The sequence below is a fragment of the Eschrichtius robustus genome, chromosome 8 (genome assembly GCF_028021215.1).
Source record: "Eschrichtius robustus isolate mEscRob2 chromosome 8, mEscRob2.pri, whole genome shotgun sequence".
Taxonomy (NCBI): Eukaryota; Metazoa; Chordata; class Mammalia; order Artiodactyla; family Eschrichtiidae; genus Eschrichtius; species Eschrichtius robustus.
The window spans coordinates 74814051-74831743 of NC_090831.1; the positions used below are offsets into that span (position 1 = coordinate 74814051).

The window sequence follows — 17693 nt, forward strand, 5'->3', positions numbered from 1 at the left end:
GACCAGAAACTGAAGAGCAAGAATCTAAAGGAATCTAGGTAATTCTGTGTTGAAAGGAGTTTTATAACTCAGATTAATTCTCTAAGTATGTATTCAGGCTCCATCCAAGGGAACCACAAAGAAACAGTAGGCTAATAAAATAAGTTAGATTAAATGCTAAACACAATCTGAATTTAACACATAGGGATGCAATACTAACTCAGAAAGGTTTCACGTTAATTAACCTAATAGGTAATTTTATTTAGCCATGCTTCACTGAAATACACCATTATGTAATTAAAGGTAGTGCAATTTGATGCACAAGGTGGCCATTTATTTATCTTTTCTCTGTTGGAATATATATATTTGTAAAAGAAAACAAAGAGGTTTTTTTTCCCCTATGAGTTTAGCTTCTAAAAGATCAAAGTTTTTTAAAAAGTGGGTTTCTTTGCTAAACTTGCATGAAAATGTATTACACATAACAAACGTGATCTTTTCATTTTGGCATCTGCAGTATTTGAAAAGTGAAAGATTAAAAAATTACATTCCACATGTCCTTGGTAGCTATTGAAGGGACTGAATTGATTGAACTGTCACTCACCATTTACTGTGGTTAGTGCTTCATTAGGCACAGATAGGCACAACATATCTTAGTCAGATACTTCCACGGAGCACTCAGCTCTCAAGGAATGAAAATAAAACCAATCCGAACACTAGACTGTGGGTGAAAGCCCATCTCAGAGAACATTCAGTTCAAAACAATAAACTTTTTATATATGGGGAAACGTTAACATTTATTTTTCAAACTATGAAACAAAATTATATCTCTAAGAACTGTACTTACAAATGAGGCATGTCAGAACAAAAACTAAACAAAAGCAAAGAATGAAGTACAGGAAGCTAAGGTAGTTCAATAAAGCCAAGGCTCAGGGTAGCCCGCTGCTGACTGGAGAGGAGGGACCAGGCAGTGAGAGGGAGCCCCTTACCAGCATCCACATCTGAAATAAGACTGACCTGAAAGATCTAGAAGCCTAACCACCTTAAAGTACCAACTGGCAACAATGCTCATTAAGTTACAATGATAACTCTTGCTCATACATTTTAATATGCAGACATCTATGTTGATATATTTTAGTGTATATATTTCAGTATACATATATTTTGGTACATATATATTTTAGTGTATATGCATGTGTGTACATATATACTTTATATATATTTATGCATAAATATATAATATATATTGTATACAATATAAAAAATGTATGCTTAAAATATGTATATATGTGTGTGTGTGTGTGTGTATGCATGTGTATGTATGTGTATATATATATATATATATTTTTTTTTTTTTAAATCACATTGCAAAGCTGTATTTTTGCTTTCTGGTGCAGTTACCTGAGCCAGAAATCCAGGAATCATCTGAAACCCTTGCCCTTCCCCATCACTCTCATTCAATCAAGTTGTCACATCCTAACTATTCCTAAATATTTCTCCATTCTGGCTTCCAACCACTTTCCCCCCCTCTCCATTTTTTCCTTTTTCTCTATCTGTTCTTAAACTCTGTCCCTCTTCCCTACGCACAAATATCAGCTGTTTCACCCCTTGGTGGGGTACTTTTGTCCATGGCCTGGCCAATGTGTCCTCAACTCTAGCTTTGTTAACTTTGAAAGATGGCTCTGACGAGTCGGGCCAACTAATTACCACTTGGTGACAACTTTCCTGACCATCCCCCCAACCTATCCTCAACTATCCACCAAGGATAAATTTATCACCTTCCCCTCTGAGCCACCACTGTACTGACTGTATATCTGTGTTACAGCTTATTACACTGTTTTTCCTTCTGAACTTGAAGGCATGGAAGGATCTTTCTCATCTTTATAAGCCCCAGGACCTAACCTGGTACCTGGTACAAAATAGGTGTTCAATAAATATCTTTCAAATAAAAGAATGAATGAATGAATGAATGAATTATACAAACTAGTCTGAGGAGTGTACACAAGAAACTGAAGTAGAGAAAGGAATCTGATTTAGAACTAATATCATCATACAAAATTAAACACTAGAAAAATTCAGTTCAGTCATTACACCAAAATATCTAAACCTTAAGTTCATTTATGTCACTCTGAAGGAATTCCAATGGTCTCCATGGAAACCTCTGGTTCAGCAGTACAATTTACTCGATTGTTAAAATTTAGAGATAGAGGGACTTCAGAGAGTGCCTAAGACAATGCCTTGATTTTTATGTGTAAAGAAACCGTATTACATGTTTAAATGTCAGCCCCAGAACCTGAAGCTGTGACTCAGAATCCGGGGCCAGTGAGCCTTCGTTATGCCATGCCGCCTCCCCAGTTAGAACGACGGGTCTTTATTTGGTCAGTCTGGTCAGATTAAAAAAGAAGAAACAGATGGCGAATTCGTTCTCATTCCTGGTGACACGAATGCTAACAAGGATAAAGATAATATCAAAAGAAAGTCTATAAAATTAAGGTTTGGGCAGAAAAAAACCAATAAAACTATCCCTAAAGACTGAAGCCTATCACCATTGATAGTGTGCTGAAAGAAGGATGGGTGTTTAAAGATGCTTGAAAATTGAAAACAGACTTCCATAGATAATGAAAACCCCAGAGATAAAGTCTTAAAATAACAGCCACACAGGACTTCCCTGGTGGCGCAGTGGTTAAGAATCCGCCTGCCAATGCAGGGGACACAGGTTCGATCCCTGGTCCAGGAAGATCCCACATGCCGCGGAGCAACTAAGCCCGTGCACCACAACTACTGAGCCTGCAAACCACAACTACTGAGCCCATGCACTGCAACTACTGAAGCCCGTACGCTCTAGAGCCCGTGCTCCTCAACAAGAGAAGCCACCGCAATGAGAAGCCCACACACCGCAACGAAGAGTAGCCCCCGCTTGCCGTAACTAGAGAAAGCTCGTGCACAGCAACGAAGACCAAACGCAGCCAAAAAATAAATAAATTTAAAAAAGTAACAGCCACATATTATATAGATAACTGGGAATATTCAGACTAGGAACATCCAGAAACCATTAACAATTGATACAAAAATTTAAATAGGAAAGGCCCTTACTGAGGACTACAATAAGGAAAAAAATATAAAACTCAACATATTGCATTGAATAGCCGAGAAATATTATTTCTTGTAGTATGGAACAATGAAGGAAGAGAGAGGTTCCATTCGATTAGTCATTTAAAATGCTACCACAGAAAGCACTTCTCCAAGGAATAACTGTAGATCAGGCAGGACAAGATAAAACAAATTAACAAGCTTTGCACATCTTTAATTTCTGTTTATATGACAGCTGATGCAGAACAAGGAAGTCATATTATAAGATTCCTCCCTGCAAATGTATTAATCGTCCTGCAATAATGTGGGGAATTAGGAAAAAATTGTTCATGGGTAATTATCTTAAAGATCAAAGCAAATGACACATTCAAGCAATCTTTTTAGAGAAACATATCTAGCATATCACACAGACAAATCACTGCTGAAATCATGTAAATTACTCCCCTGAAAGGAGAATTCTGAACTTCAGTTTACAGAGTGGTAAGTTGATATATTTAGTCCCAGTCACCAAATGGCATAGCTGTACTTAGATGGTCTGTGGTTAAGAACGTTGGAATGAGCATCACTAAGGTATACGACTAGATGGATGATATTTGACAGTGAAATGTTGGACAACCATCTGCTGTGACAGCCCTCTTAGATAACACATGGAAGACCTGAAGGCAAAAACTTTCCCACCATAAATCCTCATTGTCCATTTTTTGGTGAAGTCTGTGGGCTTCTTGGAATATACTCAAGGACTTGCCCTGGAATGTGGCTGTATAGATTAGACATTGCATACAGACTACAATGTGAATGACGCCCCCTGGAGTTGTGTGATGCTGTAACACCAGTGGGTGCTGCTGAAGGACAGGGACCAGGTCTTTTTCACTCTTGAACCTCTGGACATTCTGTAAGGTTTTGTTAAATGAATGAATGAATGACCGAACATAATCATGTTGTGTAAGGGAGATCTTAGTGGGAAGGGGGCTGGCCCTGAGACTCTAGAGGTTCTTCTTCCCTCTGTGCCACCACCAACCAGCTAGTGTGAACAGCATAACCAAGAATCTTCAGATTTGGGAGGCAGGGGTATAAAATGGCCATAAAACCTAATAAAACAAAAGTATGAATTGATTTCACTGGGTTGCTAAAATTCTGAAACAGTTTCTAAATTAAACATGTTAGGATTAAAAATGACAAACAGATGAAAATTTTTATAGTTGATATAATAAAGTTTTTCAATTTGTTGAGTCTACATTAGGCTATGAATATATTCTGTCTTCAGAAGCAAACATGGTGAAAGCTAGCTGTCAAGGAAGAACCACTGAATTACCAATGAGAAAGAATAGAAATGCCTTGCCAAGTTCTACAGAAAATGCAATTATGTGAACATCTCATTCTTAGAATCTACTGTCTCACATGGAAATACAGAGAAATATAAAATGCCATACCAAAGAGGAACAATCCACACGTGTACAGGAAAACAGGAAGCTACTCAGATTCTGTCCTTAGTAATTACTAAATGCCTGTCACAGACTATAATTAAGTTTTGTTTTATATTTTAATGGAATTTAAAGCAGGCTGTTTCTTGGCCACTGATAGGCTAGTTTGGTTAAGTTTGACTTTCTTTTTCAATTATGGTACTATTTCTTTTTTTGCCCAATGACATCTTTACCAATAGGAATCTAAGGACATTACATTTGAAGAGCAAAACTGGAAAAAAAAGCCCCCAAATATCTAAGTTTATTGATTACATAATATAGAGTCTAAAATCAAGAAAGCTACTAGTATATTTAAGTTACATTAATTCATAGAGCAGAATACCAGTAAATGAAAATGTGATTCCTAATTAAAGTACATGCTAGATAATGCAGTGTCCTGAGGAATTAAATCACAAACGTCACAATAGCACAGAGGTCCCCACTTTCGTCCTTCAATGAACAGTATGAAGTAGACACCCAAATCCCTTTACCAACAATGATGTTTATATAAGCCCCTAGCTTCTCTCCAATCACATTGCCATTCAATCATATCTTCCCTGTGCACGTAAGATAACAATCTACTTTTTCACCTTCATTGGATTAGAAACTTCATATTGACTGGAACATTTGTTGAAAGAGTTTCACTGATTGCTTTTGCTTGTTTTAATAGTAAGCTCACGTTGGATTCACACATTGCCATTGATCAGAGAACTACCTTCTGCAATCACTTCTTTTAATTCATGTAAAATTTTTATCTTTTAAAAAACTATCATTTCACATTCTATTCCTTTCCATCACTAGCTTATCAGAAAGTGCTTGGCTTTCTTTTCACATTTGTTTTCATAAATAAAGTTGTCATTACTGCATTAACAGTTAAATGGTAAGGATTATAAATTTCCACAACCACACTAAGAAGCTGGCAGTCAAGATGCTCCTGCCTGCACCATGCTGTTTGATTGGCTCCCACCCATCAGGACTTGCAAAATCAAATATGTGGCCAAGCAAAGTCACAATTTTCTCTGGGACAAGGACCTTAGCAGTCAATTGTCCATAAGTAAAGCCAGGAAGATTAAATTATCAACAAGAGTAGGACATTCGGTAAAATGTACACAAACTTCCCCTCCCTCCCAAAAGTGACTGAAGTGTCAGTTAAGGAATCACATTTTAAACAAGGATAAAATAGATAGATGAGGACACACAAGAAGATGAGAGAGAATTTTTTTCGTAAGTTGTGGATGAAGGTGTGGCAATCTAGGCAGACCATAGGCAGCTACAACTTCTCAAGTTATAGACAGAGTATTCATCCACAACAACTTAGAAAAGGCACGTGACTTGGATACATAAGTTCTAGAAAGTGTAAAGGCGAGTCTGACAACTGGAAACAGGGTGGAGGATTGAAAGTTTGTACAAAGCAATTGACCCATAGGCCTTCTCTGACTATCTCTCACCCCAACCCACCAGCAGGACACTGAGTGTTTATCCTCTGGAGAAATGAAACCCAAAAGTCCTCAAACTGAGGATAAAAGGTGAGAGCAGAGTGAGGCACAGAGCTGAAAAAAGGGAAATTAAGTAAAAAATGTGTTTAATTGGTCTGTGTATCTAACTGGCACCAACAGAAAAAGATACAATCAAAGCTCATTATCAAGCAATTTCAGAACACCAGGGATAGATGTAAGAACCTAATACTTTCCAGGGAGAAAGTATGATGAGGCACACAAATGATTGCAAATCTGAATGCAATCAGACTTTTCAGTAGCAATACTAGAAGCTCTAAAGAAAGTAAGCAATACATTCAAAATTCTGAGGGGAAAAAAAGCCTCATTATATACTCAACCAAAGTATATCAATCATGTGTGGGAGCAGAATAAAGACATTTTGAGAAAACTAAGAATTTGAAACTTATATTTCTAATGCATTCTTTCTTAGCAAACTAAAGGAGGAAGACAAGGAATCTATAATCAGTAAAGGTAAGAAGGAAAATGAATCCAACCCAGAACAGACTCTGATGAATTTACTACTTACAGAGGAGTAACAGAACTAATAACACATATTGAAACACTAAGAGGCTAGCAACAGCAGGAAGCCATTACTTGCCTTAGAACTAAAAGCCGGGAATTCCCTGGAGGTCCAGTGGATAGGACTCCGCACTCTCACTGCCGAGGGCCCAGGTTCAATCCCTGGTCAGGGAACTAAGATCCCATAAGCCATGTGGCACAGCCAAAAACAAAAAAACAAAAAAACTAAAAGCCATTATTGCCCCTAGGATCATAAGGGCCAAATGTTATGGAAATCTATTGACAGCTAGAGCCATGAAAAAGTGCTTCTGCACAGAAGTTGTAGTTAGCCATTCCGAGAAATAAGGGTTAAAGCAGGGAAGAAGTAGGGATGAATATTCAATCCTCATACTTTTCCACTGCCTGAACTCGATTGGGAACCATTAGCCAAGGCAGCTTGGAGGACGTATTCCCTAGGGGTCAGCCATCCAGGACATAGGGCAGGGAAGAAGAGGGTAGAGAACAGATGTGAAGGGAAACAGAGAACAACTAGCTTAGGACCTACAACAACAGGAGAGGGGGAAACGGAAGTCCTAAGATGACAGATGTTCAGCTGTGCTAAGGCAAGAAATCAGAGAGCCGAGAGAGGAAAGTTTGAAGGAAAAGGTTGAGGGAGGGAGATGTCAAGAAAATTAAATGGAATTGACAGATTTGCTGATGTGTTTGAGCATTTGGAAAATATTTTCCATATATAATTGACATCTTTTATGACTATAAATAACAGTAAGGACAAAGACAACTAAACTAATAAAAAGCAGAGACAATCATAAAGTCCAGGAAAAACCAAAGGTTATACAAGAAAGGACACATAATCATGAACACTACTTGACTTCACCATGAATAATATTAATATTTACATATTAATATTTCAAAATGTGATATAGATTCTATATTGGGAGAATGAGATGAAGGTGGAGTTGGGGGAAGGTTGATGGAAGAAAGTTAAATCTTTGTCTACTATACACCTACTTAGTAGCAATGTCTAAAATAGTAACTTAGAGATAGCAATATAAAAAATTACTTAAGACATGTGGAGGTAGATCCTAAAAGAGTTGAAAGTAGTAGTTACTTCTGAGAAATAGGATTAGAGGATGAGTATGAGTGAGGCAGGAGATTACTACTTTTGTTATTGTTACTATTGTGGCAGCTATTAGTAACTAGTTATACTGAAATAGGTTTAATTATCAAAATTTTCTGATTTGGAAACTGAAGATAAGGATAGTTAAGCGATTTGGTCAACTAAATTCACACAGGTAAGGAGTGGCAGAGCCTAATTTAGGCATTCAACGTATTTTCTACCATAACATGGCCTCCTTTATACAGCAAACCACTGTTAGTTACCATGATCAGAGAATCAATAGCTACATGAAAAAATACACAACTTGTAAAACATAAAAGGCACTAGTGAACATCCAATGCTCTCCAAGCTTTGAGTACTAACATATATTTCCGAATTAAACGCATGTGCACGCGCACACACACACGTAAGATGAGAACATCCTGGGCCAAAATTTCTCTCTAATTCTCTAGACATAGACAGTATGTGAATCTCCCTAAAACCAAATACAACAGCTTCTATTTCTTTGATATATTCTATAGCACCCTTGGATTGTATACTTTAATAGAAATACAAAATATTTAGCTTGGCTGGTTGATGTTCCAAAAGCTGATAAGAACACTATTTTCAACATTTATGGAGTCATATATTTCTTAAAGAATTTCCGCAGTTATCCACCTCTTGCAGCTATGAACCAGTGAGGCAGCTAAGTATACCAAGGGCTATCTTAGTATCATGAAACTTAGTCATTGTGATTGGCTATTTAAAAATTATCCAAAAACCAGTTGTGGGTAACCAATTACTTTGCCAACTTTGATACAAGTGGGGGAATTTTTATTTGTTTTAAAAATATTTAGTAGTGAAAACTACATATACAATGTCTCATTTTATATGTTATGATTCAGCCAACCCGTCATTAACAAGTGACCAAACATATCCATTGAAAACACACATACACTCTCTCTCACAAACACACACTGATAAACAACATGGGATGTAATAACCATAACCACGCTAAGCTTCTGATAGGATAAGAGGACAGGTTCCCTTAAGCATTCCAAAGCCATCACTAAATGCAGCACTGTGGCAGCCACTCCATAATGTCATAATAATCTAATATTAGAGAACTGCACTTTTGGAGACAATTTGTTATAAAGCAATGTAACAGCAGTTTTCCACAAGGAATAGCCAGTACCCCTTCAGTGTGAATTAAGCACTCAAATGCATTGTCTCTTCTGACTACTAGTATTTAGCAAATTACTGCTCCAGTGCTTTATGAGTAAGATGACCACATGCCACAGTTGCATCCCTGTTTTACACCTATTGTCCTAGCAGAATTACTATTAACTCTAAAAAGTGTCCTGGTATGGACAATATACTCTATGGTCATCGCAATTTTAAGGGACTTCAGTAGTGGGAGTGGCTCAGAAAGTACTGCTGCCACCAGGAGCTCAGCTTTTGTCCCCCAGACACCCTTCTGACTATCCCTGTTCTTTTGTCATGTTCCATTGCATTGTCAGTGGCTACACTGGCAAGTCATTTGGACCATGTATTATTTGAACAGCTCTCAAGAGCTCTTAAAGAGTTGTTACTTTTGAGAGTGACTAATTTGAAGCCTCCTTGGTCTCATGACCTGATTAATTAGAAAATGTGTAAATAATGTTGACAGATGATTTTATGTAGCCCATGAACTCAAATTCTCATTTTTTTACTAGCATTCTTTTTTAAATGGACACATTCGTTTTAGCAGAAGCGGTAAATGAGTAATGGTTAGAAGTTGTGAAAATACTTGCCAGTATAGATATTGGTCTCACGAAAATGTATTCAATCCAATGATTCATGTCTTAAGTTTATTTCAAAAAAACTCCACCCTGAATAAAATTATATAATATAGACTATTGATGTGAGGAGAGAAAGCAGTCTGCAAGGCTGTTGTGTGAGAGGGAAAGCCACCTACTTTGTTTGAAATATGGAAAGGATCCAACATGACTCAGATCATAGCCTAAATTCTCAAAGAGGTATTTTACTTATTTGTGTTTTGGAATCACTTTACTAGTAAAATAAAAAACAATTGCTTATAAATCATCTTAAGAGATTATGTAATATGTTATAAGGAGAAAGGGCTTTGGAGTGGGTTAGCTCTGAGTTTGAATGTCAGCTCTGTTTACTAACTATGACCCTTACTCTCTTACTTAGTCTCCCTGGGTTTTGTTTTCTTTCACTGTATCACAGAACAGTAGGTAAGTAATTAAAATGCGTACGAGGACTTAGAATTCGGTTTGTGTTCAGTAGAAGTATCTATTATTGTTACCATTGTTATTACTATTGCTTAAGACAATTTATGATTCTCTTAAAACACTGGTAAACAAACCTGAGTCCTTAGGAAACTTTATTTTATTACATAAATTTCCTTGGTTCAGGAGAGATCATTAAGGATGATGGCAGAACTCTATATTGCCAGTATGTATGGTGATTAGGCTTATTTAATAAAATGCAATGCTAACTGGCCTTATAATACTCAATAAATAGGCAATTTCTTTTCTGATATATGCAAAATCAATTTTGATGCAGACGTTTTTCTATATATCAAGATCGGTACGGAAATTTTTTTCTAACCACCCAGCTGCTACAATGTTAAATAAATTAATTTTAATCCTAAATCAGAGATGCTATAGAGAAAAGGGTGATTTAATATGCAATCTCATTACATTTGACAGGCTTATTTATAAATGATTTGCCCCACATTTTGACAAGCATAGTTAATATGTTAATTAGCTTTGAAAAAGATGATGAAAGGGAGAGACTGACATGCTATCATTCTTTGCACACCATGTTGGGGAGCGCTGGAATTGACACAAGGTGGTATCACTATTTATTGTGCCCCCCCAAAAGCACCGTGATGATGAGATATTTATTAGCTACAGATAACTTAGTCACTATGCTAAAAATTAATCCCTTAAAATAATCCCAAGTGACCTTCTGCTTTAGAAAACAAATGCCATTCTAAACATATTTATGAGCTTCTATAAAGGAATATAAGGCTTATTAAGAGCAATGACCTCGACAGCTAGAGCAGAACTCCTTGACAAGGGAGGAACTACACAGATAAGCTCCTTTTCACATTTGCACTTCTCTTAATGTGGTTTTCAGTACTTGGTAAGCCTTTTTGGTTTAGAAGCTTAAAGATGATTTCCTATGCCTTGACTTTCAAAGAGTTATAAAATCCAAGAATTAAGGGAAGCTATACACGAGACAAAGTCCAATTTGATTCCTCTGCTTAAACCCTCCTTCACGGAGGCAGACAAAGGTGTCAAAAACTATCTTCCTTGATGAGTTCTCAAATCGCACACTATATTCATACATCACCACCGTGCTGGAGACCTAGAGCAGTAAATCATAACAGGGAGAGCTCTGACTTCCATCGCTTGCTGCCAATGTTAATGAATAAGTTGTCTTCATTAATATTTTTATTGCCCGAAGCTATTTAAACAGAAAACTGGAAATTGTAACACTGTGTAGGGATCATTAGTTTTTAGTTACTACCCTACTGCCCCAGGATGGTAAATTAACTGTAAAAATAGCCTGAAACCACTGCCACCTGCCTCCCTGCTATTGTCTATGGTTTAATATTTGCACTTCTCTTTGGTGCAGCTGAGCCATGACTCAATTATAGTCCCATTTCTAGATCTTTGAACACCCAGCATCAAGGTCACTAATTATGCAAAAATCATTGTCCTGTGAGCTTTTCTCTAACTGGAAAAATACATACATTTTACCTGACTTACAGGAAAATAAAATGGCTTTTAGAAAATGGCTTGGAATGAAATCAGATTCAGAGTGACAGGCATAGCATAGACATAACTCAGATTTTAGGGCTTAGAAATGAAGAGCCAATAAGCATGGGAAACTGCTCCAACATAACACATTTACTATTTGCTTTTGGCAATGAATAATCTTGGCACGCAGACAAAAGGGCATTTGGGGTCTATTATTTTGTATCAGTTTTCCTCCCTTCCACTTAAATAACCATCTTCTTCTTATGCTTCATTATGTCTCTGCTTAAAGCAAATTGGCAGAAAGCAACCAAGCCTTCTTCCGTAAGAGAATGGACACAAACAGGCACATACATGTCACAGAAAGGCTGGGGAGCAGGGGGAGTGGAGAGGCACAGACTGGAAGTCAAACACTATATATCACAAACAGACATATTAGCAAGTCCCAATCCATGTGGTCCTCTGTACTTTAAAGAGCACTTTCAAAGGTTTGGGAAAAATTAGCCACTAGTGTATAAAAAACAGCTTCTCCTCATTCTGAGGGTAGAGTCTTAACTGCCCTGCCAAGCAACTAAGACAAAACTGGCTCCAAGCCACAAATATTTCCAAACTATGTTCTATTAGCAGAGTCCTTAACTGACCTCACTGAAAAACAATCTAGAATTTCCATTCTCAAAAAATAGAGAAAAACACTCTATAACTCATACAGATCTGCACCCCATAAAAACAAATATATCCACGTGTACACAAAATGTTGCATATATTTTCAGTGGCTTTACAGATGCCCAAATCCCATTCCTAAGGGGTTGTTGGAATCTAAATTAAGTAAATCTACGCTGTACCTTACATCACAAGGAACTTGACTGTTTTCTCTCCATAAAATGTTTGGATCAGGGCTTCCCTGATGGCACAGTGGTTAAGAATCCGCCTGCCAATGCAGGCGACATGGGTTCAAGCCCTGGTCTGGGAAGATCTCACATGCCACGGAGCAACTAAGCCCGTGCACCACAACTACTGAGCCTGCGCTCCAGAGCCCGTGAGTCACAACTACTGAGCCCACGTGCCACAGCTACTGAAGCCTGCACGCCTAGAGCCTGTGCTCCGCAACAAGAGAAGCCACCGCAATGAGAAGCCTGCGCACCACAATGAAGAGTAGCCCCCGCTCGCTGCAACTAGAGAAAGCCCGCGTGCAGCAACAACGAAGACCCAACGCAGACGAAAACAAAGGAAGGAAGGAAGGGAGGGAGGGAGGAAGGAAGGAAGGAAGAAAGAAAGTTTGGATAAAAAATATCAGGAAGAAGCCAAGCCTCATCACAGCCTAATTTACTAAAAGTTCAAGATTATTTAGGGTAGAGCAGTGAAGTAAGTACAGGGCAAGAAGATAAATGACACATGCTGAAGCTTTATTGAGGTCATAAACATTATGCGAACACGTAGCTGAATTCTGTATGTAGGGCATCATCATTCACGGAAGATGATTCATGCTATCAAATAGCCATGTGCTATGTGAACTGTTTTACTCTGAACACAATTATGAGTCTAGAAAAGGGATTTTTCTATTAATAAATGACATTTTCAACATTCACTATTAAGCCTTTCCTGATTGCTAAAAAGAAGGTTATTCCCTTATTTGATTTAGATCACACTAGACTAGAAACTCATCACAGTTTATCATTAATAATAATTACACATTAAACCTTGCCAGTCTTTGGGCCTCCTATAATAGATTTTTAAGTTTTGCTAAACCACTGTGCAAAACTGTGACTCTATTGAAATTAAACTTACTCTGATATTTTTAAAAAGTAATCATTTTATTTCATTTTGGATAATTGGTACCAACAGTTTTCAGGGGTATACTGTACCAAATTTAGTACATTACAGTCACAGCAAAATTTTCAGACCACTTATCGGATTTCTGTTGTGAATTTAAACATGCTCCTACAACTTCCAACCCATACTGCTGTTTGGAGATATATACTTCCTTGTTATAAAATAAATCTACAAATTAAGACCCTTAGGGAGAAAAATCACCAAACTGACAGTTAGAAAAATGTCTCTGCCCCTGTCCATCAAGAACCATTACCAGACACCATCTGTAAGGGAGTCCCTGATTAGGGAACATTCCCAATTATGTTTTCAAAAACTCCAGTGGTATTGCCACACACAGGCCAACACTCCAGCACCATTAATCTTCATTCAGACTGTTAGGATGTTTGTCTAGGCTTGACCCAGACCAAGCACTACAGATAAATTAGCTAGAGTAAAGCTTCCATTTCTCACCACATGTCAAGGCAGGTGGAATATTCTGTCGAGCCCAGGAGGACATCTGGAGGTCTGTACCACAAGGTAACCACTTCATTGGAGTATGTGTGGCTAGGGACGGATTTTGCTCTTGCAAGACCTGTGGGTTACATGAAACATAAAGAAGTTTAATAGGCATTAATAAAACAAAGGAATTTAAATTTGAACGTTCACAGTTTTAAAAGGTCAAATGTGATATTATAATACAGAATCACAAATGCAATGTCAAGGTTACTAGAAAGGTTGGGGAAAGCATATTGTGGTCTACCTGTTTCAAATACATGTTAATAACCAATATATCATTTATATTTCCTAATATAGCACCAAGAATCTAAAAAAAAATATCCCAGGAGAGTAAACAAACGATTCATAAACTATTTGATACTATGCAGAAGCTTAGAAATTTCCTGGACTTTCCAAAGAATGTCTCATGGTACTTTAGTTCTGAGAGTTACAAATAAGTGTGATAAGGAAAAGTCCCAAGGTCAAATACCTTTGAGAAAAGATGGTTTAGCAAGTAAAACAGGTTTCCATACTGTGGGACTTCTCACTGCCCTTAATTTTTCTAATGTGTACGGTGAATCTGAAAGATGAAAATATGACTCTTTTCTCAAAGGGTTTTTCCAAAACTTCTTTTGGTTTCAGGGTTCTGTCAAACACTCACTAAGAAATGCTTATTCAGGAGGTTCATTTGAAAACCACATAAATAAATAATTATAAAGGAATAGTTAAATAAATCTGGTATGTGGAAATGATGATATACCATATAATAAATTAAATTGTTTTCTAAGAATGTTTAAAAATTGGGAAAGTGGTCACAATAAAATGTTAAGTGATAAATTACACGCAGTTTGACCTCACAACCATAAATATTTATGCACTGAAAAAAGACTGGTGGAAAATATATTTGAATAACCTTAGTGGTTAGTTCTGGAATACAAGATTATCTGGTTTTTTAATTTAATAAGTTTTTCTGAGTTTTTTCCAAGTTTTCTACAATGAATACATATATTCCTTCAAAAAACACAAAACCTATAGATGTTATTTTTTTAAGAGAAAAAAATCTGTGCGATAGCTTTCTATCTGGGTATGTCCATTAAGGAGAAGTGTAAAGTATTATTTATCACTGTAATGCTCAAAGCGAATAAACATTTTTACAGTGAACCTACCATATTTATTTTAATGTTTTGATTATTTAAATTTGTATGTAGTACTTAGGAACATAACTTTTCTCATTTTATTAAACACTTGGTATTCCCTTTACTGTATTATATGTAAATGTTAAAATTAATAGAGCACCTGGTGAGAAGATGAATTTCTAATTAGTTCAACTATGGTTACAATAACTCAATTTTTCCTACCATGCAGTTTTTATAACAACACAATGGCATATTATAAATTGACTAATGTTTATAAGTATTCTATATTAAAATGTACAGATTATTCACACACAAACATACCTACACATGTATTGTCCCTAACTTTTCTGCACATGAATAGAATAATTATTTCTGATAACAGATTTCCATAATAACCTCTACTCCTTTTCTCTGCAAGGTTTTATCCTACCTCAAATAAGGCAAAACTGAACAACAGATAAAACAGTCAGGGTGGTAAAGTGTTTCCAGAGTTTAGTGATCCCATCAAAAAGTTTAGTTCCTCAAATGAGCATGTTTCTATACAGACTAAAGAGCTAATAAGCACAAGTCCTGAAGTAGGTTCTGACTTGTTCCATATGCTGTTGTCAAGGCAAATGGGATGCCAAAAACATTCAGGTTGGATTCCCTTGGTTTTGCCAAGGCCCTGTTGACAGAAAGCTAGGCCAGAGGGATAGGAGAATTTAAGAATCTGAGATTTTCTTTGACAGCTCAGAAGACCAGACTGGTTATAGAAAATTGTGATACCTCCAGTTTTAAAGGGAGAACCAGACCTCAAAATTACCTAGAAATAGTATAAATCTAAATAATGATATGTGACTTCAGGTCAGTTATGCCCACTCTGAATATAAGTTTGTAAAACTGATTAAATATTTATGAAAAATACAAATAGAAAAAGCTCTTCATCTACATTATTTTTCTCCATCTCTTGTTTCAGTCAAGGACTGCCCAAACTCCATTCACATGGGTCACACAACTTCCCAAATCAACACTGAAAATGAGTTTTCAATATCTAACTCTTCAATGTGTTAAGACAGTTTCTTAAAGTGGTTTGCATGTAAATGTGTCATATTGAAGCATGTTATTATATCTTTAAGATACATTCTTCTGTGTCACTTGAGAAAAACTCTTTCACATCTCACTTTAATAGAGTCAATTAAAACATATTCTTGTGGAGAGTGTCCTGTATATTGTTAAACAAAAGGTTTTAACCCTAAAAATATTTATGTTCAGTTAAAAAGATAAATAAATCCCAAAACTTTTCAGGGAGGGAGCACATTATTAAAACAATGACTCAAAAGAAAAAAAAGTACACCCTGAAGTAGAAATATACAACTGCATTTTTAAATAAATATATTTAGTAAAGATATTGCTATTTATTTATACAGTTCATGCATCAAAACACGCTTACTATGCAAAATTTATTAAACTGCATCCTCTGGCTGAAGGAAAACTGTAGGACAGGATTAATTAGCACAGCATGTGCGAAAGCTTTCTTTCTCTGTTCCTTGTCAGTTGCTATGGTAACACTACAGGAAGAGAGCTACAATACCTTCTAAAAAGGATGAAGTTCATGGGTTATTATCAAAACTTCTTATATTAATGTTCAGTTTGAATTAAGAGTCAAAAAGCAAATTGAAATGCTAACTAGATGAGTATAGGTTATTTATACACTGCTGCTTTGGCTGAGTGTGTACATATGAAAGGGTGCATGTTCCTTTGGGCACCTAAAATGGCTTGCCTAACGATTCAGAGTATCCAACTTGAAGATGTTACCACTTCTAACTAAGGAAAGACCCTGAGAGCGGAGTAAAAAATCCTATCATTCAAGCCCTCTTGCCAATTATTCAAAGTTGGACAACCTTGATTCTAGCTAGCATAGTAGAATCTTAGATTTCCAGAAGAGTTAAGAAGCTTTACAGGTGAGCTCTTACCCAAGGAAAGAATTCCTTTTCATATCTCTATAAGATGGTCTAACTTCTGCTGCCACCCTGAGCCTGGTTCTACCCTCTGGCAGGGACACAAAGTAAATCATGTGACAGTTCTTCCAACATTTGCCTTCAGAAGACCAGCCCTTCGGCGCCAACCAATGGAGATTCTTCAGACCTTATCTTAAAAGTTCTCTCAGCTGCAATGGATACAGTTGACCACTCCCATTCTTTTAAATTTACTCCCTTGACTTCTCAGTTATGCTAGAGATAATAGGAGTGACTTGGTCTGCTTCTGGAATCTTCCTCTATCTGCCCCATAACTGCTGGACTTGTCTAGAGTTATATATTTAAACCACTGCTTTCTAAATGTATTCACTCTGTGGGTAACTGTGGCTAATGCTGTGTTTTAACTGTCATCCCTAGGTGACTTCTCTTAAGATTTTATTTCCAGCTCATACTTGTCTGTGGGCTTCAGATCTGGGTCTACCCAATTCCTCACTAGACATAGGGATTGAGGATGTCCTACAGGCACTAAACCGGACCCCAACCACAAGTCTCTATGGCCAATTGCATCGTTAATACAGGAAATATGCTGTGAGTCCAGGGTCAAATGCAATTTACCAGTAAACTGTTTTAGGTTCCCCAAACAGTAAAAGTTCTTTTAGCTGTACACTCATGTTCATTAGATTTCTATTCTATGCACATCTAATTATTCTTTCAAATTCTAATGCATCCTTTTTGCAGGTAGTAACATTGGTTGGAGACTTGAGTTATCCCTCTGACTCCATGGAGAAAATTGCTAAAACTAGCATTGGGGCTCAAGAATACTAATTCCCATGTCTTTGCTTTGACTAAGGAATTGAGGAAGAACTGGCAACACTGATTTGTTTCTTT

At 36.8% G+C, this 17693-nt stretch overlaps 1 protein-coding gene across 4 annotated transcripts in view; it reads right to left on the minus strand.

Moving 5' to 3' along the window:
* Positions 1–17693, minus strand: part of CDK14 (cyclin dependent kinase 14) — a 567195-nt gene that overhangs the window by 216012 nt on the left and 333490 nt on the right. For all 4 annotated transcript variants that reach the window (XR_011074670.1, XM_068549142.1, XM_068549143.1 and 1 more), the window contains one exon: positions 13691–13811. Coding sequence is in view for 3 of the 4 variants with exons in the window: in XM_068549142.1 (XP_068405243.1) it covers positions 13691–13811 (121 nt within the window). In the remaining variant the exon portion in view is untranslated. The remainder of the gene's footprint in view (positions 1–13690; positions 13812–17693) is intronic.